Below are 25786 nucleotides of genomic sequence, written 5' to 3'. Positions count from 1 at the left end.
AAGCCTCCCGAAAGCCTGAATCTAATAAAGACTCCCTGCTGCTAGACCCCCATGAAGCTACGTGGTCATGCTTTACCATGAGGCAGATGGGATCTACTTCAAATTCTAAAGTTGTTTCTCCAGTTTAATCAGTGACAAGGATTAAATGGACAATGGGGGCATTTGCGCACATTAGTAAAAATAGCGTCACGCCCGCGGAATGGCGAAGCGCAACGTTAGATCTCTCCACAAAGCCCCCCCTCACCTTTTTGCTGTTTCGCCTTTTCTGCCTTCTATTTGTGTGTCTGAAGACAGCAACACACCTTATACAAGTTTCGCTTCTGCTTGTCAATCAATTGAGGCAACCAATCCCCTTCCTCCATATTCTGATGCAGTTTAAAGGTCTTGTGATGCCCACTATTTTTTTTTAATCATACTTCTCCATTGCAATGCCTAGGCATAGAATCCTAGATGCATAGTGCTTTTGAATGCCACCTCTTATGGGATTGTAAATTGCAAACAGTCTCCTCAAAAGCAAGAACACAGCAAGCCAGCCCACTTCTCCCAGAATTATATCTAAAGCCCAGATAATATCCTTTCCATATTGACACAGGCCCTGTCCATTGGCTTGCAATGAGAGAGTTAAACTCCCAGCAGGGGCCAGGGAAAAAAAAGCAAGGAAGGATTTCTGCACAAGAACAACAGTATTAATCGGAGTTTTTAAACACGCATTTCAAGAGGAGGCGCCAGAAAAAAGCCAGAAAGCAGCCAGAGAGAAATGGGGGGATGGCTGAAGAATTGAATTTACTGAGAAGGGACCTGGGAGAGCCCCAAGAGTGAGAGCATAGCTGACAAGAAAAGGGCGATGAGGTTAATGCCCGTTTAAAAAAAAAAAAAAAAGCACAAACAGAACACCTCTTGTTGTTTTGGGATGTCCGACGGCCTCATCTGCGGCCGGCAGAAGGGCTCCAGCCCACAAAACTGACCACCAGAAAGGTGTGGCTACCCCTGCTTTGTTACGGGAAGGGGAAAAACCCCTGGCTGATCGCCAAGGGGACAGCTCTGTTTCCTCCTTTTGCTCAAGAGGAGCACAGATGCACTACTCAAGAACTGAATCTGGGATTCCTAGGAGTTGCTGTATCCTCTTTCGGAAACCCTCCAAGACTGGCAGCTGAAACCCTGCCTGCTCTTTTCCTTCTCCTGGCTAGGGCGCAAGACTCCATCCCTGCTCATCCTGGGAGCCTGAATCGCTACACATCCTGCAACCAGAAAAAAACACAGCTCTAGGGGGAAATCCCCAGCTCTGACGCACAAGAACTGACACGGGAAACTTCTGAGATGCCAACAGGCTCCTTTCTTATTCCCCCCTTCCTAGGTTTGTTTTTTCATTGAACCACAATCAGACCCCCAAACTTATCTACAGCCAAGCTTCAGGGGGCCTGAGAAGGTGAAAGATCCACCTGGCAGCACCCAAACAGCTGCAAGTCGCTTTTCTCCGAGCAAACAAGGCTTGGAGATCAGGTGACTTGACTGTGATTTCCTGACAGGGCTGCCTCACCCACCTACCCCCCTCCAGCATCTCTGTCTTTAGAAATTAAGCAGGGGTGGGGTGGCCAGGAGAGGGGTGGGTATCCAGCCTGCAAGGGGAAGGGGGCTTAAGAAGTGGGGGGAAAGCGTGGTTGGGCAACAAGGAGGAGGCAGAAATTCATGTCCGTTTAACAGGGCAGTGCGCTGAATTCTCTAAAAACCTGGAATCTTGTTAATTCCGCACACGTAGGACAAAGCACTTTAGAAAATTGCCGTGCTTCGCACTGGACAATCCAACTGCAAAAGCCCCTTGAATCCAGTGTGTGCAGAGTGGGCCCAGCCTGCCAAAGCCCCCTGAAAGCAGCACATCATCCTACCTGTGTGGCAGGTGCAGGGAAGAAGCAGAGGAAAGGAGAGCCAAACGCACAGGCTGTGGTCAAACGCAAGCACCAGTTGGCTCCTTCCAAGCCCACAGCCCCCGAGGCCGGAGATGCTCCGAGGGGGCTTCCCATGACCTGCAGACCCCGGGATTCCCCACCCAAAGCGCTCCCCAGGGCCGACCTTACTTAGCTGCCGAGAAGGGGCCCGCCTGGGCTACCCGGAGTGATCGGAACTGGACGGGACCCGCGACGGCTGCACTCGCCACAGTCCTCGACGGCGGCTCGCTCCCTCGGGCACCTGCGGAGAGGCCGAAGCGAAAGCAGAGCTGCCTCAGGAGGTGCTTCCCGTTCTGGCCGCCCCCTCCGGGGCGAGGCTCGTCGGCTGGAGGAGGAGCAATGGGCATTCAGCGCGCAACCGGGGAAGGGCCGGGGCGCCTGGGGGCGCTGCGCTCCTCTCCTGTCCTATCCGCCAAGCTGCGCCTTGGGGCGGGTGGAAGCGCGTCCTTGGGCTTGGGCGGAGGCCTTTGGGTGCGCTCTGGGCGGAAACGGCTTAGCATGCGCCCGACGGAGATTGCCCCTTTCAACACGCGCTCCAAGTAGATTCCTGCTCCGCACGGGGAGATCCAATTCCAGAAGCGCGCTGACAATGCCTCCTGCAACCTGTGCGCACCGGTCCCGCTCCGCCACTCCGTCTTCCGGGGAAAACCAACGCGGATGGCTCCGAGGGCATTAAGCAGCTGCCAGGGGGCCCCGGAGACTGTCAGATGCCCGGCTCTGCCTTACGTTTCTCAACCTGCCACTGAGAAAGGCGTGAGATTCGCAACTGCTCACAATCCCTTTAAGTCCACGTCGGATCTGGCCCTTTCCATGCGCTTGAGAAGACGCGATTCCTGTTTTGCTCGGCAAATGTGCAATAGCCCATTGGATGGGCATTGTCTAAGGCAGCGGCAGTCAACCTGTGGTCCTCCAGATGTTCATAGACTACAATTCCCACGAGTCCCTGCCAGCAACTGGCAGGGGCTCGTGGGAATTGAAGTCCATGAACATCTGGAGGACCACAGGTGGACTACCCCTGGTCTAAGATGTGCAGAATGAAAGACCCACAAGGTGCTCTCCCTGATTATGGCCACGAAGGGTGTGAACCCTCCCTTATGTTTTTCCCTTTGCTTTCCAGAGACTGCCAGGTTTTCAACGGGTCTTTCTAGCTGCCCTTTTCAGAGTAGCATGATGTTATTTACCTCTACGCCACCCAAAGCCTATTGCTGCACAGTTACAGTGACGAATTTGGGAAGTTCTGGTTGTTTAGTTGGATGGCATGAGGGCCGGTTCGCATGGGAGGTCGATAACCCATTTGGGCGGCAGAACCTCCAGGAAAAGATATCTGGCTGACTTTTAAAATATCCCTGGAGATTTCAATAGAACGAGTCCAGTAGCACCTTTAAGACCAACAAAGATTTATTCAGGGCATGAGCTTTCAAGTGCAAGCACTCTTCCTCAGATGAAGAACTCCTTACACGACAGTGGGAATATATAGCAAAAATTAATTCCGTTACATTAGTAAACTGTGTCACACACATCCAAATACAGCCAATGATAATTCTTTGCCAAACCAGCCAATCAATCCCCTTGAAATTCAGTTGTTGTTCACACAAACATGGGAGAAATCATTTCAATGAGCAGAGAGCTCCACCAGGCGTACTTTAGGAGAAAGTTCTCTCAAGCAAGAGGTTTCTATTTATGTTTAGACTTCTTTGATGCTGCCTCAGACCTCAGATCCACCTACACACCGTCACGCTTTCCTTCCCCTCTCCATTTGACACGCACCTTCCACTGGGGATAATGTGCCTCATAATAGCCATTTCTCGTGGTCACTGCTAGCTGGACTTATGCTCTGGGCAAGGACTCCCGGTCTCGCTTTCCAGGGGAGGAAAACGAACCACTGAGGCAGGGATTTTCCCTCACGTTCAAAAACAACCTTCCCAAGTTGTGCCACGCGTTTTTGAAGAGAACATGGGGCTCGCCCAAGAGTGTGTGAAACTAGAACATATAGTTGCTTTAGAAAGTTGTATTTACATGGTGAACAACTGTGGGGAATGTGCTGCTGAGGAGAAAAGTAGACATCCCTTTTTTTGTCTAAAAACACACACACACACACACACACACACGCTTAAGCGATTGGAGGGATGTGGATTTTCCATTTATTTCTCCTCCGATGCATTTGTTCTTTGGTATACAGAAGAAAGCTCCACCGGAAACTGTATTTATTGCTCACACCTGATTAGCTGTAGAATTCGTTTTGATGCTAATGCTAAGCATTTACAACCACAGAGCCTATGAAGGGCAGAGCCTTCCTGCGCCTGCCACACAGCATGTGCTGGGAATGAGGACATGGGACCAGAAGGCACTTCAAAGCTGGGGAAAGCACAGCAGCCCCTTGGGCATGGCGGAGCCCCAACACACCGGCGAGGAAGACCCTCAGGCACGAGAACGGACGACTGGCCAAGGCTTTCCATCCAGTCCTCATGGAAGCGGCTGGTTCCACTGGGGCAGGATGCGAAGAGGGAGTGAAGCAGGAGAATTCCAGTTTTAAGGCACGAGGGAACACAGAGGAGCTCAGAGACCCAACGTCTGGGGGCTCACGCTGCTGCCCAGCACTGAGTTTCCAGTCTCCACGCAGTCTGCTAGATGAGACCCTACGAGACACACAGGAAAGGTCACAGAGAAAATACAGTGTACACTTCGTTGCCCTTGGGGAGGGGGGAATGGGCTGCCCAGCAATGGTGGAGACACTGAGGGTACGGCAGACAAGGGGGTAGAGAGAGTGGTAAACACAGGGCTATTTCCCCCAATGATTTCAAGTTGTGGAGAGAGGAGTATTGGGGAGAACTGGACCCTCATGAGGACATGAGATGGGCTGGAGGCGAATGTTGTAGCTCCACTCTCAGCCTTGTATCCCTCTCGCCCTGTTGTCGGGATCCTTTCTTCCGTCCGCCACAACCCCTCACCTGCAGTTGCTTGAAGCCAGTTGAGCGCTTTCGCCTCCAGCAGCTCCCATTCATCCCTCTGCTCTGCAGCTTTGGAGTGGAGCCACAGGATGGCCAGCACAGTTGCCCACACATTGGGGGCCACCTAGTGGGGGGGAAGGAGACACAGTGAGTCCTGCCTACTCAGAGGGCTTGTGCAGGCCTAATTTAACTACGATCAAGCCAGAGCAAGGAAGCTGCTGTCAGACTGGGCGCAAATCAGGATATGAATCTGTGGTTGAGCACTGGCATCTTCCCCAAGTAGACCATGGTCACATGGTCTCCACCCTTTCCCCTGGGGCTGGCTTCACTAGAGGTTTGGAATCAGATCTGAAGTTCATAAATTGGGTGAGGCTTTACATTATGCTCATCTTCATCTGGAACCCAAGTGAATGGCTTCCTAAAATGTCAACTTCCCCACTGAGGCACCCGTTCTAATGCCAGGTTCCAGCCTTGCCCTGGAACTTACCTGCTCAGGAGTCTTGCTCTTGATCTCAGCCTCGCTCAGGCCCAGCAGACCGGCCAGGTTGGAGTCGAGGCCCCACGAGCCATCAGCATTCTGCAGGGAGACTAGCCTCAAGAGAGGGGGTTCCTCTTTTGCAGGGGAGACTTCTAGCTCGTCTATGATGAGAATGACCAAATCATACGTAGCCAGGAATATGTAGCCTTGGGTTGCAAGATTTTTGCTTCCAGAGCTTGCCATGGCTTACTACTGACTTGGGGAGACTTCCCTCTTAGCTGCCAAGTAAACCCCTAAGGGCTGAAGGATCTTCTATCTAACTTGGAAGGCTCCAGGGCACAATATTCTAGATGCAACCTATGGTTGACGTATGGAATTCACTGGGCTCAGGGTTTGTGCATGCCACCAGAGGACCTGAACGCATCAGCCAGCTATGGCTACAATCTCAAGTCAGTCAGGCGAAGTTCTGTCCTGCCCAATGTTCTGTCTTTGTGCTGTGATCCTTATCCTTATTTCTCACTCGTTCCCCTTTGGACACTCTACGCTCACCGGATGCTGATGGATTATTTATTTATTTATTAAAATTTCGGATTTATATCCCGCCACTCTTCACGGACTCATGGCAGCTTACCATAATAAAACTTAATTGATCAATAAAACCCCAATAACGTCCCCCACACCCTCTACCTCTACCTCCTGAGCAAACTAGCCTAGGGGTGGGGTGAAGAGATGTAAATGCCCAGACTGAGAAGCCCTGTCGATCTTGGCTCTGGCCTCAACCTAAGACCTGGCAGAAGAGCTCCATTTTACAGACCTTGTGGAATTACGAAAGGTCCTGTAGGTCCATCAGCTCTTCTAGGAGCTCATTCCACCAGTTGGGACCAAGGCCGAGAAGAGCCCTGGCCCTAGCCGAGTCCATCCATACTTCTGTAGAGCCAGGAACCTCCAACATTTAGTACCAACAGTGTGTTGATCAACATTGCCCAATTTCTATTTGATTTTCTCTCCGGCCACTCAAAGCTGTTCATTAGCTAGACCATCGGTCCTTCAGTCTCCTCTGCCCCACCCACTTAACCAAAACCCTTTTGATACATTACCTTCAGCACTCTGTAGGGCCATGCAAGCCATTGGTGCTGTGAAAACACAAAGAACAGACTCAGCTCCACTGTGTTTTTCTCGCTACTTTTGAAGGTTCCCATTAAGCTGATGGCCGTCCTTGGGTTCCATAACTAGCTTTGTGGGGCAAGGAAAGAGGCACCCCGTTGCACATCTACCCTGACTGGCCACTGTAAGGTCTACATCATCAGCCTCAAAGAGACACCAGCTAGATCACAACACGTGGCTGAACCTATGACAGTCTGCAGATCATCTATTTCCGGGGTGGACAAACCATGGCGCTCCAGATGGCCCATGGACTACCAGGACCATGAGCCCCCTGCCAATTGGTCATCAGGCAGGGGCTCATGGTAACTGTAGTCCATGGATGTCCAGTGAGCTACCATTTGGCCACCCCTGAATGGGATTCTCTGGTGGTTGCACTGATTCTGTTACCTTGAGCACTTTTCCTCGTGGACATTACACGCTTGGAGGCACATTGAGCTAAAATGCCTCGAGCTCCAAGTTTGATTTGCTTCATAAGGCGTGGCTTTCCAGCGTAGTGGTCTGCAGATCATATAAATATAAAACTTGAGAATGATTTCAAACCTCCATTCTGATGACCAGGTTTCCAGACCTCGTCAAGACCAATATTTAAGAAAAGAAAACTAAGATTTACTAAGCGCAGAGCGGGTGGTATTTGCCAGATCCTTAGAAAAGAGAAAGGGGAAGAAGAGGGGCTCCCTAGAAAATGGGGGGCTGTTCTCCAGGCATCTGTCTATGGCAGGGGTAGTCAACCTGTGGTCCTCCAGATGTTCATGGACTACAATTCCCACGAGCCCCTGCCAGCAACTGGCAGGGGCTCATGGGAATTGTAGCCCATGAACATCTGGAGGACCACAGGTTGACTACCCCTGGTCTATGGGACCCCACCATACTGTGTCTCCTGTGTCTCCATTGGATGGGCATTGTCTAAGGCAGCGGCAGTCAACCTGTGGTCCTCCAGATGTTCATGGACTACAATTCCCACGAGTCCCTGCCAGCAACTGGCAGGGGCTCATGGGAATTGTAGCCCATGAACATCTGGAGGACCACAGGTTGACTACCCCTGGTCTATGGGACCCCACCATACTGTGTCTCCTGCCCCACGCCCACCCCCTTACAACCCAGTCGCAATTCAAACGTTTTCTTTTCAAAATATTGGTTTTCCCCAACAGAAAACTCACCGTTGGAGAAAACTCTAGGGCAACCCAGCTCCAGAGCGCAAGTGACAGACCGGATGGGCATTATTGCCTTCCCACACTATCACGCAAAGGCATGTTCACACTGAACCCTAGAAAGCTCAGAGCCTGCATGTTTGGTCCAGAACACAAATGGGGTCTTCTGGTGATTAATTAATTATATTTATATACCGCCCTCCCCGGAGGCTGCTTCAGTTACCTGCATAATGCGCCGGACTCGGCATGGGGGCACTGCAAGCCATCAAGACTGGCGATCCACGTTTGCATCGCTTCCTAAGTAATGGCATTCTAGCGCCGTGGTCTAAATTGTGGGGGAAGAGACAAGAGCTGAAGTGATGATGCAACCGTCTTTTTTTTTTATGTTAGTTTCCTGCCTCCCCACTCACTAAGTGCAAAGCAGGAAGGACCCTAACAGCAAATGCGGGTTCAGCACCTCTCCTCCGTCTCCAAATCCTGGGCCAGAAAAATGCAGAGTGTTCTAAGGCAGAGGTAGTCAACCTGTGGTCCTCTAGATGTCAATGGACTACAATTCCCATGAGCCCCTGCCAGAATTTGCTAGTAGGGGCTCATGGGAATTGTAGTCCATGAACATCTGGAGGACCATAGGTTGACTACCCCTGTTCTAAGGACTTAAACCAAGTTCGAGTCCTGCAGCACCTTGGAGAGCGACCAAGTTTTAGTTGAGGTATAAGCTGCATGCATGCCCACTTCTTCAGATAACTGTGTAGGCGTGCACCCGCAAACACTTATACCTTGAATGAAACTTTTGTTGGTCTTCAAGATGCTACTGGCCTCGAATTCTGTTCTGTCGCTTCAGACCAGCACAGCTACCCATTTGAATCTGTCTTAAGGACTATGGTTCCCCTTCAAAGGTTCGTGGCCTGGCTTTCTGTTCTCTTTTCTACATTGACTGGAGAAAAACACACAAATTAGTTGAGTGGATCAAGTGAAGGTCATCTCGTATGACGTTTGGTCTCCAACCCTTGATGGATAGCTTTCTTCGGTAAGCACAAACTGGGCTGGCTGGAAGGGAAGAGTGTTCCACCACTTGCGCTGAGGCTCCAGCATGCAGCTATATGCTCCCCCGGAACATGGAGGTTCCATTTAGCCATGAAGGTCTCTAACCTATTTCCTTAGTGTATTGCCTCTCCTGATTGGCCGCCCTTCCAGTGCTAGCTGGGGCTGCCACCCACTTTTAACAGCATGCATAAAACCCATGCCTTTTTAGAATTCAGGTGCTTTCGGAGTTAGAAAGAAATTCTTTTGTTTTGTTAATAAAGGACGTTAGGCTAAGCAGATCACTAATTATTTTGTCTTGATGTCCCATTTAATTCTTGGTAGGCAGTTCTCATCACTAACAAGACCCTCAAAGCGCTGGGTTAACCGGAGCCGATTCAATGGAAGGGTCCAGAATATTACTAAGGGAAAATGATCACTACTATAGAAGGATGAAACCTCAAATGACCTCAGAACTCACATCAGATTTTTAGAGACAATTATATAATCCATTGGACTCATTTTATCCAGTGCTGGCTGAGGCTGCCACCCACTTTTTACAGCATGCCTAAAACTCATGTCGGCAGGAGTTTCATGCATTGGAATTACAGTGCTGTAGATCAGGGGTAGGCAAACTGTGGTCCTCCAGATGTCCATGGGCTACAATTCCCATGAGCCCCTGCCAGGGGCTCATGGGAATTGTAGTCCATGGACATCTGGAGGTCCACAGGTTGACTACCCCTGCTGTAGATCATACAGCAGCTGTTGAGCTAGCTTCCTTTTGACCCGATGGAGCTGCATGCAGAATACAGCTTGATAGCTAATAATGATGTGGACTTGAACAGAACCAGAGAACCTGTCAGGTCAGTTCTGATTCCCCGGGTCCAGGTCATGAGTCCTACTGTGATCAAGCCCAGCTCTTCAACTCACATGCGAGGGGGATGTCTCGGTGGACAAGGGGGCCTTGCACTGGCTGGCCCAGCTCCGTGTTCACCCCCACGTAGGCCGTCTGGGAACACACCACCCCGGAGTTCAGGCTCGTCTGCAGGGCCAGACGCTGCTTTTCTTCATCCTTCTCTCTCGCGTCCTCCAGATGCTGCAGCAGGGCTCGAGCTGCCAGGCGGTGAACAGGGAGCCTGGGGAGAGAATGAAGAGAAACGGAGCATCTGTTGCAGAGTAGAATAAGAAGAGAAGAAGAGATTCTTATATGCCGCTTTTGGTTCTTATATGCCGCTTTTCTCTTCCCAAAGGAGTCTCAAAGCAGCTTACAGTTGCCTTCTCTTTCCTCTCTCCACAACAGACACCCTGTGAGGGAGGTGAGGCTGAGAGAGCCCTGATATCTTTGAAGAAGAAGAGTTGGTTCTTGTATGCTGCTTTTCTCTACCAGAAGGAGTCTCAACGCGGCTTACAATCACCCTGTGAGGTGTCAGCTTTATGGATAAATGTATTATGCGGGGACTGGTCCAGGCCTCAGTTTCGGATGGTAGCACTGAGGAAACATCTTCTACTCCTCAGTTAGGTCAGGAGGACCTCGATAATGAAAACTACACAGTGGAGTGATTAAAAAGCATTTCCCTCATTCAAAGAGGGAAAATATTTCACAGGTTATTGTCTTCAGTCCTCCCCCAGAATATCTGACCTATCAGAAAAAAAACTATTACAAAAATAACTAAAACAAATAAACAGTAGAAAAAATCCTCGGGGAGGGGAGATAGAACACTTCCCCCCCCCCCCCGAGTTATGTCCCCCTCCCTGCAGCCTTCACAGCTCTCCCCAAGTAAACTCCATCACATTGGCCATTGAGAGGGGGCATGAGAGTGTCCCACCTGTCTTGCTTCTCAGCTTGGAGGGGGAACTTCATTGTCTCTGTGCAAGTCTGGTCTTGGAAGACGTACTGCAGCACGACAGATCCCTCGGAGGCCCCTGAGGACTGCAGAGGACAAGAAATTGGCAGAGCAGATGGAAAGGAGGGATTCATTTTGGAAATACACACGCCTCAGAAGGACCCAGGGCTCCCTTGCCCGAGAGGGACGGACAGGGATGGACGGAGCTCGCTTGCCTGATGCTGCCCACGGATCTGGGCATAGATGAGGCTGCGCTGCCCTTCGAAGATGACCTGGGGACCGGGCCCCACGAGCACGGCCTCGAGACCAGGAGGCAAGTCCCAACACAGAGAAATCTTCGTTGCTGCGGGCTGCAGGGCTTTCTTCAAAGACTGCAAGGCCTGTAGGAAGAAAATAGGCACACACAGGTCTAAAGACAGCAGGGATTCTTGGCCAATAACATCAAAATGGTGCTGTGTATGTTTCTGAAGCCAGGACAACTGCCTTCTTCTTCTTCTCCTTCTCCTTCTCCCCTTCTCCTCCTCATGTGGAAGGGGTAGAGCGCTCTCTTCCATATCTAGGCTCCTGGATCCTCACCTTGGGCTGCATCCGCTCCTTGCCCGTGATGAATTCGGCACTGCCCCCAGCTGCTCGAGCGATTCCTTTGATGAGGGCAGTGGAAGCCCCTTCGCCAATGCCGAAGGAGAAGCACCTGAAAGGAAACGTGCAAAAAATCCCCGAGGGTTTTAAAAATAATTTTGTAGCCATAAACAAAAACTGTGCAATACACTTTGTTTGGTTGACTTACGTAAGGATAGATTCAAATGGTTAGCTGTGTTGGTATGAAGTAGCACAACAAAATCAGAGTTCAGTAACACCTTTAAGCCCAACAAAGATTTATTCAAGACATGAGCCTTCGAGTGAAAGCTCTCTTCCTCAGACTCTGCTTGCACTCGAAAGCTCACGCCTTGAATAAATCTTTGTTCGTCTTACAAGTTGCTACTGGACTCTGATATTGTTGCCTTACAGTCACACAGAACAGTGTGCAAGCTTGTGAGTTCTACAGAACTCCGGCTGGATGGCAACCATGAACTGAAATAAGGGGCAACAGGAGGACTAAAGCACGCCCACTCCCCCATTATTTTAACCTTCGCTCTCTATCAGGCTCCACAAGCTTGCAGACAGTCTGATTTTGCTTGTTCCTTATAAATTATTATTATTATTTATTTATTTATGTATTTTTCCCCCACGACTCCCGAGACCGGCTCGTGGCGGGTTACAAAATGTGCCTGCTAACCCCCCAATAAAACCCCATTAAAACAATAAAAAGGTAAAGGTAAAGGTATCCCCTGTGCAAGCACCGGGTCATGTCTGACCCTTGGGGTGACACCCTCCAGCGTTTTCATGGCAGACTCAATACGGGGTGGTTTGCCAGTGCCTTCCCCAGTCATTACCGTTTACCCCCCAGCAAGCTGGGTACTCATTTTACCGACCTCGGAAGGATGGAAGGCTGAGTCAACCTTGAGCCGGCTGCTGGGATCGAACTCCCAGACTCATGGGCAGAGCTTTCAGACTGAATGTCTGCTGCCTTACCACCCTGCGCCACAAGAAGCTCATCATTAAAACAATACAAGGACATAAAGACCCATAAAAGTCATACAACAGAAACCAGAACAAAGCCAGAACTAAACGGGAAAAAAAATGGAGGGAAGGAGAGAGGAGACTAGGGCAGAGAAGGTGATATGAAGGAGGATACAAGGAGAAAAGAGGGCTTGATCCCTTGTTCCAGGCTACAACCTGTGGGAACTGCTGTGACGCTGGACTTCTGCAATGACTTCATCGGTGTTAAATACCTCTCCGTCCGTAAACACAAACAGCTGAAAGAGAAGGAGGAGAATGGGGAATTGGGACCTATGGAGATCCCTGAGCACAGAGAAGGTTTTATTCATCCTCTCTGGTATCCAGTGGAGCCTTTCAAAGGGACAAGTGATTCCAGTGCCTGAAGCTGTCTGTTATTCCAATGATTTTCAAGCTGGAGAATGCATAAAAATACTCAAGAAGCTGCCCCTGGAATTCTCCTTCTTTTAAAGTTCTGTTTGGGCAACATGGCACCAATAGCCCAGCCCATGGAATGAATGTTACCCCACTGAACATTTCCCAGCAGCACCACCACAGGGTGCAGAAACCGGAGCAGAGAAGCATCTGGTTCTAAAGGCAATGTGAGGTGATACCAAGAAGGCTTACAATTAGGAGGGGTAGAGCACTCACTTCTATGTCGGTAAGGGCAAATTTAAATAATAAGGGCCTTTGGGACCCTGTCACTGTCCTGACCTGGACGGGCCAGGCTAGGCTGATCTTGTCAAATCTCAGAAGCTAAGCAGGGTCAGCCCTCATCAGTGTTTTGATGGGAGACCACTGATAAATAACAGGTGTTTACAAAGAGGCCGGCAATGGCAAACAGCCTGTAAATGTCCCCGGCCTTGACCACCACATGGGGTGCCAACAGGTTAGCAGCAACTTGCCGGCCAAAGCAAGCCAACAAACACACACTGTAGCTATCGTACAGAAGGAAATGAGCTCCCAGTGGATTTCTCGGTACCTGACGAGGATGTCCTTCTCGGCCAGGCTGCCCGTAAATGGCCTTCAGAGGCTCCAGAATTTCTGTGCCTCCCAAGTCAGCGGTTAGGTCCTTGACACGCTGGAGGGACTCTGACATGGTCTGCTGGGTATACTCTACACTCTCCCTGAAGAGGGTGTAAGACAATTCCAGAAAGTCAAGCACCTATTTCTGATTATTTTTAACCACATTATCCACATCCCGCGCTGACCCAAGCATCTACAAATCCTTTTCTTCTCCAGCATTCTAGCCCAGTAGATATCCTCACTCACTCAAATTCAAGTGACAAGTTGCTTCCAAAGAGGAGGTGTTAACTATACCGAGGAAGGGTACGGCTGCCCAGCAGAGAACAAGAAAGCCACTGGGTTATGGTTGCAGCCAGATTGTCACATCAAGATGGAAGCAAATAGAGCTGCCTGGAGTGGACCCTTGGTTGGAGAAATTGACTAATCTAACATCTATGGTGAAATTGACTCATCTAAAACTGGTAGTGAAATTGACTCATCTAGCAGCCATGGTGAAATTGACTAATCTAAAAGTGGTAGTGAAATTGACTAATCTAACAGCCATGGTGAAATTGACTCATATGGTAAACAGAAGGCCATTAGACAAATTTCTTTCTTACTTTATTCGTGCTTACATAAAATGTAGAGATATTACACATTTACTAAGTTATGGGTTTTTGTTTTTCTAAAAAAGGATTTGTGGAAAAATAAAGTAACATCATTTAGGGATTGGACTTTAATAAGCGAAGACTATTGAGAGTGCAACTGATTATCTGAAACTAATTTAGTTCAGGGAGTTAGATGGGGTAAGATATACTGTTCATCTGTCAATTATAATGTGCACCAAATATTGCTATATATATATATTTCTGTAGCTATTTTGTATATTTGAAAATTTTACAAATGCTTAGTAAAAAAAAAAAAAAAGCCCTTGGGCTAGAAATGCAAAAACAGGAATGGGAAAACAAATGGTAATGGGAAAGGTCAAGAGAGTTTCTGGAGTCCAAGATGTCCCCTTCCAAAAGAAGCAGGTGTGTGGGCAAGAAAACCCAGAAAGACACAAACCCTCAAACAGCAGGGGCACCCAAAGCAAGGACTCCAAAGGGAATGACTACAGTTTTTTGTTGTTGACCGCAGCAGATCAAGGCTTGCAATGAACCAGTGTTACCTTTCTTCTTCTTCCTTCCCCATAGATTCAGAAAGCCCAGACAGCATTAGGGGAAAGAGGAAGGACAAGGAATGAAGGGGGCTGACAAGCATGCCATGTTCCGCCACTTACGGGTAAAAGGAGTCATGGGTGGATCCAAAGCCATAAATGTTGAACAAGCATCCAAGAGGGAGACTCTTCAGGAGAAGAATCAGGGTCTCCTGGGGCAGGGGGAGAGAAAAGTTACAGCCATCATAAATGCCCCTTGGACATTATGTCTGTCCTTCCAGAGTCCTTCCAGCCTGCTTGCCTACTTTACTTCCTCCCTATACAACCCGTTTCCGGCATTCTTCTTAGTCTGCTTCCACATCACCTAACATTCTCCATGACCGCACAGACTGTTTCTGCTCATGTTCCCTGCTCTTTCTCCTTGCTCGGCCTCCCCATCACCTACCCTATTTCAGAAGCTGCAGCATGCAACTTCTTCGTATTACCTTGGCACTCTGAATCCGTTGGGGTGCATTAGGATTGTTGGAATCAGAGCTGCATTCCATGCTGCCAGAGCGATCCAGCAGGAAGAGGAATTCCCCAGTGGCACTCAGGCTGGGCTTGGGGGCACTTTTCAAGCTGGGGTACAGGGTCACCAGGAGGGCTGGGTCCCCCATCAGGGAGCCTGTTTTGCACAGGAAGAAAGGAGATTCTACAGGTGTTTCCATCCAAGTAAGTGACCCATACTCTTCACCAAGTATTACACCATCTATCCATACCCAGGTCAAATGAATCTCCCAGAATCCCCTGCACTTCAGCCCCCCTCCACAGCTTGCCTACCTGACTCAGCTCCAGGCTTCCCAGCCTCTAGGACTGCGCTGGGCTTGTGAACTTCCTCATAATAAATCAGCAGCTCCACATCGCGGTCAAATTGGTGCCCTTCAGCCAAGGAGACCTTTGGGAGGGAAAAACAAGAATTAAGATGAACTATTAATGACATCATGCATCATGGGTATTTCATCGGTTCAGTTCTCAAGTGACCCTTTCCTAAGCCCTTTGAACCCCCCTTTTCACATTTCAACAGTCAGTGGTCCCCTTCAAGTGTGCCAGGACCCCCCAGGGGGCCATGTGGCCCCTATTGAGAATGGATGATCTAGACCGTAGCTGTTGTGGCATGTCCCTATGAACCACTGAGCTGAAATGTAGGTTATTTATGCATGAACAGAAACCATTTGGGGCACAGCTTACAAGACTGTTCTGGGGGTATGTGTGGAAGAGCCCTCCTCCAGAAACAACCAATAGCACAAACCATAAAGTTCCTCACCTGGGCAGCCGTCCGGTCTTCCGCTGTGTAGCGAAGGGGCTCCAGGGTGCATTTCGATTCCACCCGGTTGACGCCATGGGAAGACTCCAGAGTGGCACAGAGGCTGAGGGTATAGGGAAGCTCTCCCCTGGCCACTCGTGGTATCTTTTGGGTGACTGTGCCCCCTTCTGACCCTACAGAAAGACATAGGCCAGGACACCGTTATGGATCAGATTGGGAAGATCCTGTCTTAATTCACCAGTAGAACTGTTTGCACTCTCTCGTATCAGAGGGAGAAGAAATCGGGTTACGGCAGATGAGGGCACATAGCATAGTGACCAAGGCTAAGGCCTTCCCCTGATGTCAAAACCATGCAGCTCCTCCAGATGACCAACAACAGGGCATAGAGACTGAGACCTTCCCAGTTTATTCCCGTGGCCATCATTACAGCCTCTGGCACCAAACCCCACATTTTAATCATTGATGCATTTGTTAAAAGCGTCAGACTTGCTGGGATGTTCATAACCTCCCTGATGGTTAATAAAATATTAACCACACTCTTTCTACCTTTATGGCCAGTCATTTTTTTGAAGAGGGACACCTACCGCGGGGGACGTAGCGAGGGTTGAGCACCGCAGGCAGGACGAAGCGGACGGCCCCGTCGGGCTCCGGGGCCAAGGCCTGGACGTAGCGCAGCTTCAGCGTGGCTTCCCCGTTGGGAGGAAGGTTTCCCAGGCTGCAGGTGAAAATGTCGCTGGTGTTGGCCTCCCTCTCGAGCAGGAAGGCTTGTCGTCCTTCGCTCAGGGCATCCTCGTATTCCTGCTGGGCCTGTGTCGGGAAAGGAGGGAGCATTGGGGCGCTGGGTGCACACGTAGCCGAGTCCAGGAAATTATCAGCGAGGAAATGCGGGCCTCCTGCCCGAGAATCCCACCCACCAGGCACCAATCCGGCCAATATAAGTTAGCCCCACCCCCCTTATAGTAACCATTTTAATTATGTAAAGCATATTACTTTCTATATTTTTTGATGCTACCGGTCCTGAACCAACTGGGAATGCCAGATTATAAAAATAAATATGTTGATAAAGCAAGCTGCTCGCCACTTGACGGAAATATGGTAAACTATTATATTGGTGAATATGCTGTCCATAGGGAATGCAAATTGCTGCTTACTAACTATAGTCTAAAGGTAACCTTTCGTAATGAGGGTTTCTTGAAACCCCGGGGTTTCTTGACAGCCCTGGAAGGGTTTGCCAAATGGGTGGGAGTTAATTTGGTTTATATATTTTGAAATCTGTTAAACCTGTATTGAGTGATATGACCCTATATGGTCATGTCAACCTGCCCCCCGCCCATGATCAATGATATGCCTGGGGGAGGTGGGAAGGGGAGGGGCCACAGGTGGGCATGAACCCATCTCTGCTTCCCGACCATATTCTGCATGAACGTGGCTCTTCTGGGTTTCTCGAAGCCTGCAGACTGTTTCAGGGGTTGCTCAAAGGCCATCCCCCCATGCGCCCCGTCACCTCTTTTTTCTCTCGGATCTGGGCCTCAATCCGCGTCCCGCCAATCAGGCCCTCGAAAGCGTAGACGGCAGCTTCATCGTCCAGAGGGAAGACGAAGGTCGCTTCCACAGGGTTATTCTCTTCATTCTTATACCGAAGCTCAGATGCTACGTCGGCCACGAAGCCACGGACCACCACGTCCACGGAGATGCTTTGCAAGGGCACTGGGGCAAGGGAACAGGGAACAAGTTAGGTCAACAGGGTCAACTTAAGACCTGGCCTGGACCACAGAAGGAGAACTTTCACCATTGAGAACCCCCTGAAACATTCTGAGAAACCCCAGAAGTGGCACAATCAGACAAAATATCATTGAGAAGCATAGCTGTGTACATGCCCCCCCCCGGGAACCCTCCCTACTCCCTCCAGGCCCATCATTGACCATTTTAGGGGGGTTGGTGATATCAACCTATAAATATTTCAAATTTTAAAATATATTAAAAATTAATCAACTCCCACCCACTTGGGAAACCCTTCCAGGGCCACCAATCATGAAAGCCTGCTTTAGAAATAGATCAATCATACACACACAAAAGGAGCTGAATAACCACATGGAGGTTTACCTGGCTCCCGAGAGTTCTTGAGGAGTCCACAGACCGTCATGTTTACGCGAAGATTTCTGGAGGCGAAGCTGGCTCGCAGTGAGAACTCTAGCTTCAGAAAACAAAACAAAAATGAATTTCTGTTTTTTCCTTTTAAATTTGGTTACTGGGTCGGAAAGCCCCCGAAAGCCTGACTCTAATCAAAACTGAATCTGCACGGAGCTTTTATTTTAATCACAGGTGTACCCTGCCGTCTACACTGAATGCGATTTTCATTATGATTTTGGATGATTTAAATTTTCACTCTGTAACAAGCAGGATTGATCCAGAGTGACTCTATATTTCTCCTGCAATATCCTGGAGTGGATATAACGTTCACTATTTGAAAAATTGGCATGAGTAAAGTGCAGCTCACTTCTTGTCCTGAACTGACTAGCTGCCTCGAGCCGCCAACACTGTAGAAAAGCCCTGATTGGCCAGGGCATCAGTTCAAAGGCTTCCTTGTTCCCAGGATGGAAGGTTTCCCTTAAAGGGGAAGCCCTAATGTCTCGGCATAGATTTTCCTGTTGGATTTATTCCCCCTCCTCTGCTGTCTCCAATCTTCTCCACCCCCTTCAAGAAAAGAGGCTTCTGTTGTGCTTGCCTACCTCCCCTTCTGAGCTTCCCTAATCACATGCAGAACACTTTTCTGTTTCAATGGGGAGGAGGGGGGGATAGGGGAAGACCTGAGTTCAAATCAATCTGAATTCAGCAAGATCCACAATGGAATAAACTAAGTAAGTGCAGAACCAGCCAAAAACTCTCTGCTGCTAGGCCCTCATGAAGCTATGTGTTCAACGCTTCACCATGATACAAATTGGATCTATTTCAAATTCTAAAGTTGTTTTTCCAGTTTAATCAGTGAAAAGGATTAAATAGACAATGGATGTTTGAAAGCCCAGACTGCCAGAGCCTTTCCCCCCCCCTAGGATGACTCATCTGGAATAGATACTGCTGAGGATGGTTTTCATCAGTACACATTAGAAAGCCACATTCAGTTCAACGCTTCTAATGGAACCCGAAAAACCATTGGCTTAGAATCACATCGAGCGGCCAGGATCGTGTCCTGGGATGTTGGAATTGTTTTCTCTAACATTACTGATAAATCACACACCTTCTCCCCAATGTCCCACACAGGAGTCCACACTCCAGTGCTCAAAACCTCCTGAAGGTCCCTGGCCTCAGAGAGGTAAAGCTGGCCTCAATCTGAGCCAGAGTTTTTTCAGACCTGGCTCTGGAAGAACGCTCTCCTAAGTGAAATCAGAGCCCTGTGGGACTTAAAGCCATTCCGCAGGACATGCACGGCAGAGCTATTCTGCCGGGCCTTTGGTTGAGGCCCACAGACAGCCAATGAAACTGGCCTCCCTACGCATAAATGAATGCATATGGGCAGACACATCCAGCTGACCTCTGAAATATCCTGTTTTAACACTTTACCCCCCCTACTTTGTTGAGAAATGCAAAATGTTCCCATGTTTCGAGGAATAGTGCTGTCTTATGCTGTTTTTAAACAATGTAAATATTTTAATAAATTTAGATTTACATTCAATTTGAATTCTATTACTATGATTTATGATATAAGCTGCCCTGAGCCCTTGGGAAGGGCAGTATAATTATTTAATTAATAAATAAATGTTGGACACATGGACTGGCTAGCCTACAAGAGGAAGGCTGGAACGAGCCAGGTTTTCCTGGATTCTTCAGGGAAGCTATCTTCTGAGATGCTGCAGATGCCCGTCAGTTGGGTCTTTATTATGGTCACAGACCAGCACAGGCAAAATTAATACATGATCAGTTAGGGGTTTCCTGCAGTGGCCTGTATTCTCCAGGTTTCCTTCATATTGGCCTCTGGAAGTTGACATTGAATTTGTACCTGGCTCTCTGCACATGTCGTCTCTGAGACCGTTTATGCACTGGGAACTTCACTGCCCCAGCTCCCATGCAGGAGCACAAATCAGGGGCGGATGAAGTGCACCAGGCCAAATACTCCCCCATGTGGGTGCAGGAAGAGGTGGGGCAACCTACCACGACTAAAACTCCAGCCTGCAGTCCAGTATGAAACCTCCAGTGCATAAACGGCCTGAGTGGCAATACTGAGGACTGGTTTCACATCATGCCGTTCACATTTACTTTGCAGACAGTGGCGGGCGGTCCTGCCTCCCATGCTATTTTCGGAAGCACGGGCATCTGGTCCCACCCCTTCCTTGTTTGTTTGTTTTTTGCTCTCACTGTCAACCTCCTGCTTCCCTCCCTTCTTCCCCCTCCTATGGGAAAAGCCCCCAATGCTTCCCTTCTTTGTATGCTGTGTGGCTCATTTCCACCATCAAAAAGTCTTCTTGGAAGCAGTGCAAATTAAAAGACTGCTTGGGAAAGATGGTCCTTTGCCCCTTTGTTTTTAGTGTGCCACTTCAGGAAAGCACCTTGTTTATTTATCTGGATTTTTATACCACCCATTCTTTACAGCTCTTGTCTCATCAGTTTCCTCCCCCTCCTCCCCATATAGTGCATGTTTTTTTTTTTGGGGGGGGGTAAGACAGTTGCTACATTAGGTACCTCCTATGTTGTAAAACAAAGAAGCTTTTTTTTAAATATCACAGGAAAGCTGCTGGATGAAATGAACAATTTTCGTAGCCTCCCTGACTTGAAACTGACCACGGCTGAATTTCTCTTCATGAAATTGATAAAGAACGTTCAATCTTGCTAGAGGGGGAGATGGGGGGGCAGTGGGTGTGTGTATCCTGCTTGTGCTACTTAGGAACTATGTAGCGTAATCATGGTCACATTAAAAAAAAAAAACAGCAGGGTGCGGAGGAATGCGGGCAGAGACAAAACAGTGGTCAGATCTCAAATGTCATCAATTTCACGTGGGAAACAGTGCCCCCATGTGACTTTTAAGTTTCACTTCAGGTTACTGGAAATTCCCTCCCAGGGGAGGGGGGAAACACTTGTTTTCTTGGGATTCAGAATGAGATTTTGTGTGATAGTAAGGAAATTCCGCAGAGCTTTATGGGTGCTGCTGCCAAGTTTTTAGTCACTGTGGAAACGGCCTTAGAAATCAGCATAGCGAACAAGAAGCATAAACCAGCTAAAGGCATATATAAATTGGCGAACAAAACCAGAATTGCTTAGACTGTAAAACTACTAAAAACATAGATTTTTACATAGAGGAGATTATTCTGGTCAATCATTAAGGACCTGTGATCTGACCAGAATAATCTGCTGCAGATGCTGTCCCTTTAAATTGCAAACAGGCTCCTCGAGAAGAATTTCCCAGCAAGAACACAGCAAGCCAACCCACTTCTCCCAGTATTATTTCTCCAGCCCAGATAATACAGCCAAGCTTCAGAGGGCCTGCATAAGTGAAAGATCCACCTCTCAGCACCCAAACAGCTGCAAGTCGGTTTTCTCCCAGCAAACAAGGCTTGGAGATCAGGTGACTTGACTGTGATTTCCTGACAGGGCTGCCTCACCCACCTACCCCCCTCCAGCATCTCTGTCTTTAGAAATTAAGCGGGAGCGGGAGCGGGAGCGGGAGCGGGAGCGGGAGCGGGAGCGGGAGCGGGGGCGGGGGCGGGGGCGGGAGACGGATGGGTATCCAGCCTGCAAGGGGAGGGGGCTTAAGAAGGAAGGAAGGAAGGAAGGAAGGGAGGGAGGGAGGGAGGGAGGGAGGGAGGGAGGGGGGGAGGGGGGGAGAAGCGTGATTGTGCAAACAAGGAGGAGGCAGAAATTCATGTCCGTTTAACAGGGCGGGAGCGCCGAATTCTCTAAAAACCCGTAATCTTGTTCATCCCGCACACAAAGCCATTTAGAAAAACCCCCAGCTTGGCACGGGACAATCCGGGACTCAGATCTGCACACCTCATTCTGCACACTTTCAATGCACTTTGGAAGTAGATTTTGCTGTTCTGCACGGGACGCTGAATGCAATGTGTGCAGAGTGGGCCCAGCCTGCCAAAGCCCCCTGAAAGCGCATTATCCAACCTGTGTGGCAGGAGCAGGGGAGAAGCCGAGGAAACCAGAGCCAAAGGCACAGGCCAAGGGCTCTTGTCAAAGGCAAGGCAGCGACAAGGCTCTTGCCAAGGCTACAGCCCCAGCGAATGGCCTGGAGGGTCAAGCAAGACCCCCAGAAGGCGCTTGACAGTTCCTGGCCAGGCAACTGCAGCTGCCTTTCGGCGCGACCCCTTGCCCGGGATCCCGAGGCCGGAGATGCTCCAAGGGGGCTTCCCATGACCTGCTGACCACCCCCCTCCCAAAAGCAGTCCCCAGGGCCGACCCTATTTAGCTACCGGGAAGGGCCCCGCCTGGGCTACCCGGATCGGGGCTCGGAACGAACCCGCGACGGCTGCACTCACCACAGTCCTCGGCGGCGGCTCGCTCCTTCCTTCCTGCGGCTGCGGCTGCGGCTGAGAGGGCCGAAGCGAAAGCAGAGCCGCCCGAGGAGGCGCTTCCCGTTCGGCCCGCCCCCGCTGGGGCGCGGCCACGGCGGAGAGGCTCCTTGGCTGCAGGCGGAGCCATGAGAACTTCAGCGCGCAACTGGGGGCGCTTGGGGCGCTGCGCTCCTCTCCTGGCCGCCAAGCCGCGGACGCTGGGTGGAGCCGTCGAGCCAACGCGAGCTAGAGAAAGGCATCGGGAATGCGCGTCCTTTGGCTTGGGTGTTTGGCCTTTGGGTGCGCTCTGGGCGGGACTGGCTTAGCGGCGAGGCTCTGTGGCCCAGAAGGCGCACCTGTGAGAATCGCGACAGTTCCCAATACCTTTCCGCCCTTTCCGTGCGCCAGAGAAGTCGCTTTTCCTGTTTTGCTCGGCAAATGTGAAAAACCTCATTGGAAGGGCATGCAGGGGTAGTCCACCTGTGGTCCTCCAGATGGACTACAATTCCCATGAGCCCCTGCCAGCGTTTGCTGGCGGGGGCTCATGGGAATTGTAGTCCATGGACATCTGGAGGACCACAGGTGGACTACCCCTGTGTGCAGAATGAAATATCCGCAAGGTGCTCTCCCTCATTATGGCCATGAAGGGTGTTAACCCTCCCTTACGTTTTTTCCTTTGGCTTTCCAGGGTTGGGAGAAACCTTGAAAGTTTGCGGGTGGAACCTGCAGGGTTTGGGATGGGGCTTCAGTGGGGTACAGCCTACCTTCTAACTGGCCTTTTTCTCCAGGGAAACTGATCTCTTGCCCAGAGATATGCTGCAATTCCAGGAGATCCCCAGGTTCCACCTGGAGGTTGGCATCCCTAAGCAGGGGAGATGGATCTCTCTCACTCCGCAGCAGATTGCAGTGCATGAATGGGATTGGTCCAGCAACACCCAAGTGCCTTTACGGTTTATTTAAATCCAAACATCTCCAGGGCCAGATTAAGTGGTCTATCAAGGGAACAAAACCGAACCAGGTCCCAGAAAACTATGTGTAGAGTTGTGTATGCGGACATAGAATTTTGATTGCAAGCATTCCACTGGCCAGGATTGTAATATGACCAATCAGCATCCAGGTTTCCGTATCAGTTGTAACCAATGACATGCTATCGTTATAGGCCAATCACAAGGCTCCGTTAAGAGCCAATCAGATTGCTCATGGGGTATCCTGACGGGTATATAAGAATGTTGGGTCTTCTCATTCAGTTTATTGTTTTGGTTGGTGGAAGCTTGCAAAGTAATTGACCAGTGTAAGATGGGTTCCCCTCTGCCAGATCCATTCAGTTTCAAGCAAAACTGACCAATAGTGCACACTGGTGGGAAGATCCATTGCATGGCTTGTGTCTCTAAGTTGGGGTCGGTTGGTTTGGTTCTGCTTCTGTTTGTAGCATGCTGGGGTCCTAATAAAGAGCCGAGACTCACAGATTTAATACATTCCCTCTCTTTGGAAAGGCGATTGGATGCTAGAGTGGTGCTACTTAAGCCTCAGCCAAGTCGCTGTTTTTTCCTTTCGGGGCCAGGATTGCCTCCTGTCCATCGCAATCCACGTGTGCAGTCCCTGAAAAATCTTTCCAGGATTGCAGATTTGCACCTCCTATATTTAGGAGAGGAACTCAAGTGCATCTGTGTGTACATGCCCCTCCCATGCACATTCCCCATGGAAGATGTTTGAGAAGCTACCCCAGACACTGCATGTACTTTGCAAGCCAGTGCAGCTTTCGTACATGCAAAAGACAATGTTGGGAGTCCCAATGGTTGGTTTACATGTACCAGATGCATATTTTTAAATTAAGAGGGCCTGAGCAAGACTGTTAAGGAGGCACTGAAATAATACCAGTAGAATGGTGCATTAAGGAGGCGTTGTGATAAGACCCATAGAATGGTTTGTCTTGCAGGGTTGTGGGGCCACCAGCATTTCTGAAATACCACTTTTGTCATTTTTAGATCTTTCCTCTCAAGGCAATACTTTGGACATTTGAGCCTCCCCCCCACTGCCCTGGGAAATTTTAGAGGGTAAAATATTACATTTTGCCAAGGCTAAACTGAGAACTCTCCGAATATATTCATCCAAGGGTTATTCCAGGGTCCTGTCAAATCAGACTTACATTGATGACTTGTGAAATTGAATTGATATGAGGAAGAAAGGGCTTAATCCTTCCTTCTTGCACCATTTCCAAACCTGGCAAGGCCCCCGTTTTCCCAGTGAGGAAACATACCACTCCCAATGCACTCACAGCAAGTGGACCCATGGACTGTGCACTCCCTAAGGAATCCGAAGCCTTCAAAATTTCAAGTCGTCATGAATGCATGAAATGCAGTGACCTCTGGCTACACTTTTCCAAATTCAGATTGATGGGACTGTGAATCCCCCCATATCTCTTTTTCATATGGAGAAGCAAAGCTTCACTTGTGTTTCCAGGAACACAGTAAGAGTGGACTTTCTATTTTTCTTCAGAGTGAATCTTCTTTTCTCTGCAACATTCTAGGTCTCTGGCAGACCTTGTTTGTATCACCTCCTACCTGATCCTTAGAATCATAGAGTTGGAAGGGACTTCTAGGGTCATTTAGTCCAACCCCCCCCCCCTTTGCCCGGAGATGCCGGGGATTGAACCTGGGACTTTCCACTTGCAAAGCAGATGTTCTAGAGTTGCCAATGCATGCTTGCTATTTTCCCCTAGTGCTTCTTCTTCAAATATAAAAACATATATTTTAAGATCAGGATGAATGAAGCTTGATTGCATCTTTGCACGTCAACACCCTAGTCCACATTACAATATAATATTAACGACCAAGTCAGTACTGTACCTCAGGGGTAGTCAACCGGTGGTCCTCCAGATGTCCATGGACTACAATTCCCATGAGCCCCTGCCAGCATTTGCTGGCAGGGGCTCATGGGAATTGTAGTCCATGGACATCTGGAGGACCACAGGTTGACTACCCCTGCTGTACCTGACATCAAGGGAAGTGTAATTAATGACCTTCATGCCCAGTCGATATGGTTTGAGAGGTCATGTCTCCAGTTGCCTCATCTTTTCCCCCCACATTATGATTTCTCTGGTAGATAGATTTGCTACAAATGTTGACCTTGGGTTAGAAAATATGCACAATCTCTACAATGGGGGAGGGGGTGTCATTGTTCTTGCTCCTTTCACCATCTAATCAGAAGGTGTGTTTAGGCAGGTGAAGTTTGGTAAGCATAGCGGGAAAGTACACATTCCACTGTCAACCTCTGAACTGCTAATCATGGCTAGTATTATTTTTTAAATTTAAATTAAACAAACTTGAAAACTGCCTCACTTCCTACTTTAGGTTGAGTATTCCTACCTAAAGGATGTCCCCAAAGGGGACATCGGAGAGAGGCGTGTCCTGACCACAGAAGGAAACTTTGATCTACAGTATGATTTCTGAAGTGGTCACCATAACGGGGGCTCCTTTCAGTGTAGCTCTGAAGAAATGGAGGTCTTGGGGAAACTACAGTCTGTGAAATGACCATCTGTCTAAAATCCAGCCTCCCCTTTCCCCATCATATCCCAACCCTCTGGTCTTCAACAGCTTCACCAACACCTCCCTTGTTGTAGACAGTCTTTCACAGCTTTGGCTTTGATTTTTTTGCTGTTAGTTGGGTGTAACTATTGATGAACATACCACAGTC

The 25786-nt window shown here is 49.3% G+C and overlaps 1 protein-coding gene across 7 annotated transcripts in view; it reads right to left on the bottom strand.

The window, feature by feature from the left end:
• Positions 1-22241, bottom strand: part of LOC143826688 (von Willebrand factor A domain-containing protein 5A-like) — a 38149-nt gene extending 15908 nt beyond the window's left edge. For 2 of the 7 annotated variants that reach the window (XM_077315576.1, XM_077315577.1), the window contains exons 1-11: positions 22079-22241; positions 17709-17795; positions 17110-17312; positions 16190-16412; positions 15606-15778; positions 15122-15236; positions 14788-14966; positions 14426-14514; positions 13124-13268; positions 12322-12401; positions 11122-11236 (exon numbers count right to left, since the gene is read on the bottom strand). In XM_077315576.1, coding sequence (XP_077171691.1) covers positions 11122-11236; positions 12322-12401; positions 13124-13268; positions 14426-14514; positions 14788-14966; positions 15122-15236; positions 15606-15778; positions 16190-16412; positions 17110-17312; positions 17709-17795; positions 22079-22241 — 1572 coding nt within the window. Of the gene's footprint in view, positions 1-2067; positions 2218-3323; positions 4580-4891; positions 5016-5378; positions 5531-6466; positions 6503-6920; positions 7032-7904; positions 8007-9631; positions 9838-10527; positions 10632-10760; positions 10926-11121; positions 11237-12321; positions 12402-13123; positions 13269-14425; positions 14515-14787; positions 14967-15121; positions 15237-15605; positions 15779-16189; positions 16413-17109; positions 17313-17708; positions 17800-22078 lie in introns of those variants that run through there. The other 5 variants (XM_077315575.1, XM_077315579.1, XM_077315578.1 and 2 more) reach the window with 5 other exon arrangements.
• Positions 22242-25786: the final 3545 nt, after the last annotated feature.

The sequence above is a fragment of the Paroedura picta genome, chromosome 16 (assembly GCF_049243985.1).
Source record: "Paroedura picta isolate Pp20150507F chromosome 16, Ppicta_v3.0, whole genome shotgun sequence".
In the NCBI taxonomy this organism is placed as follows: domain Eukaryota; kingdom Metazoa; phylum Chordata; class Lepidosauria; order Squamata; family Gekkonidae; genus Paroedura; species Paroedura picta.
This window is presented reverse-complemented; position numbering and strand designations above follow the sequence as displayed.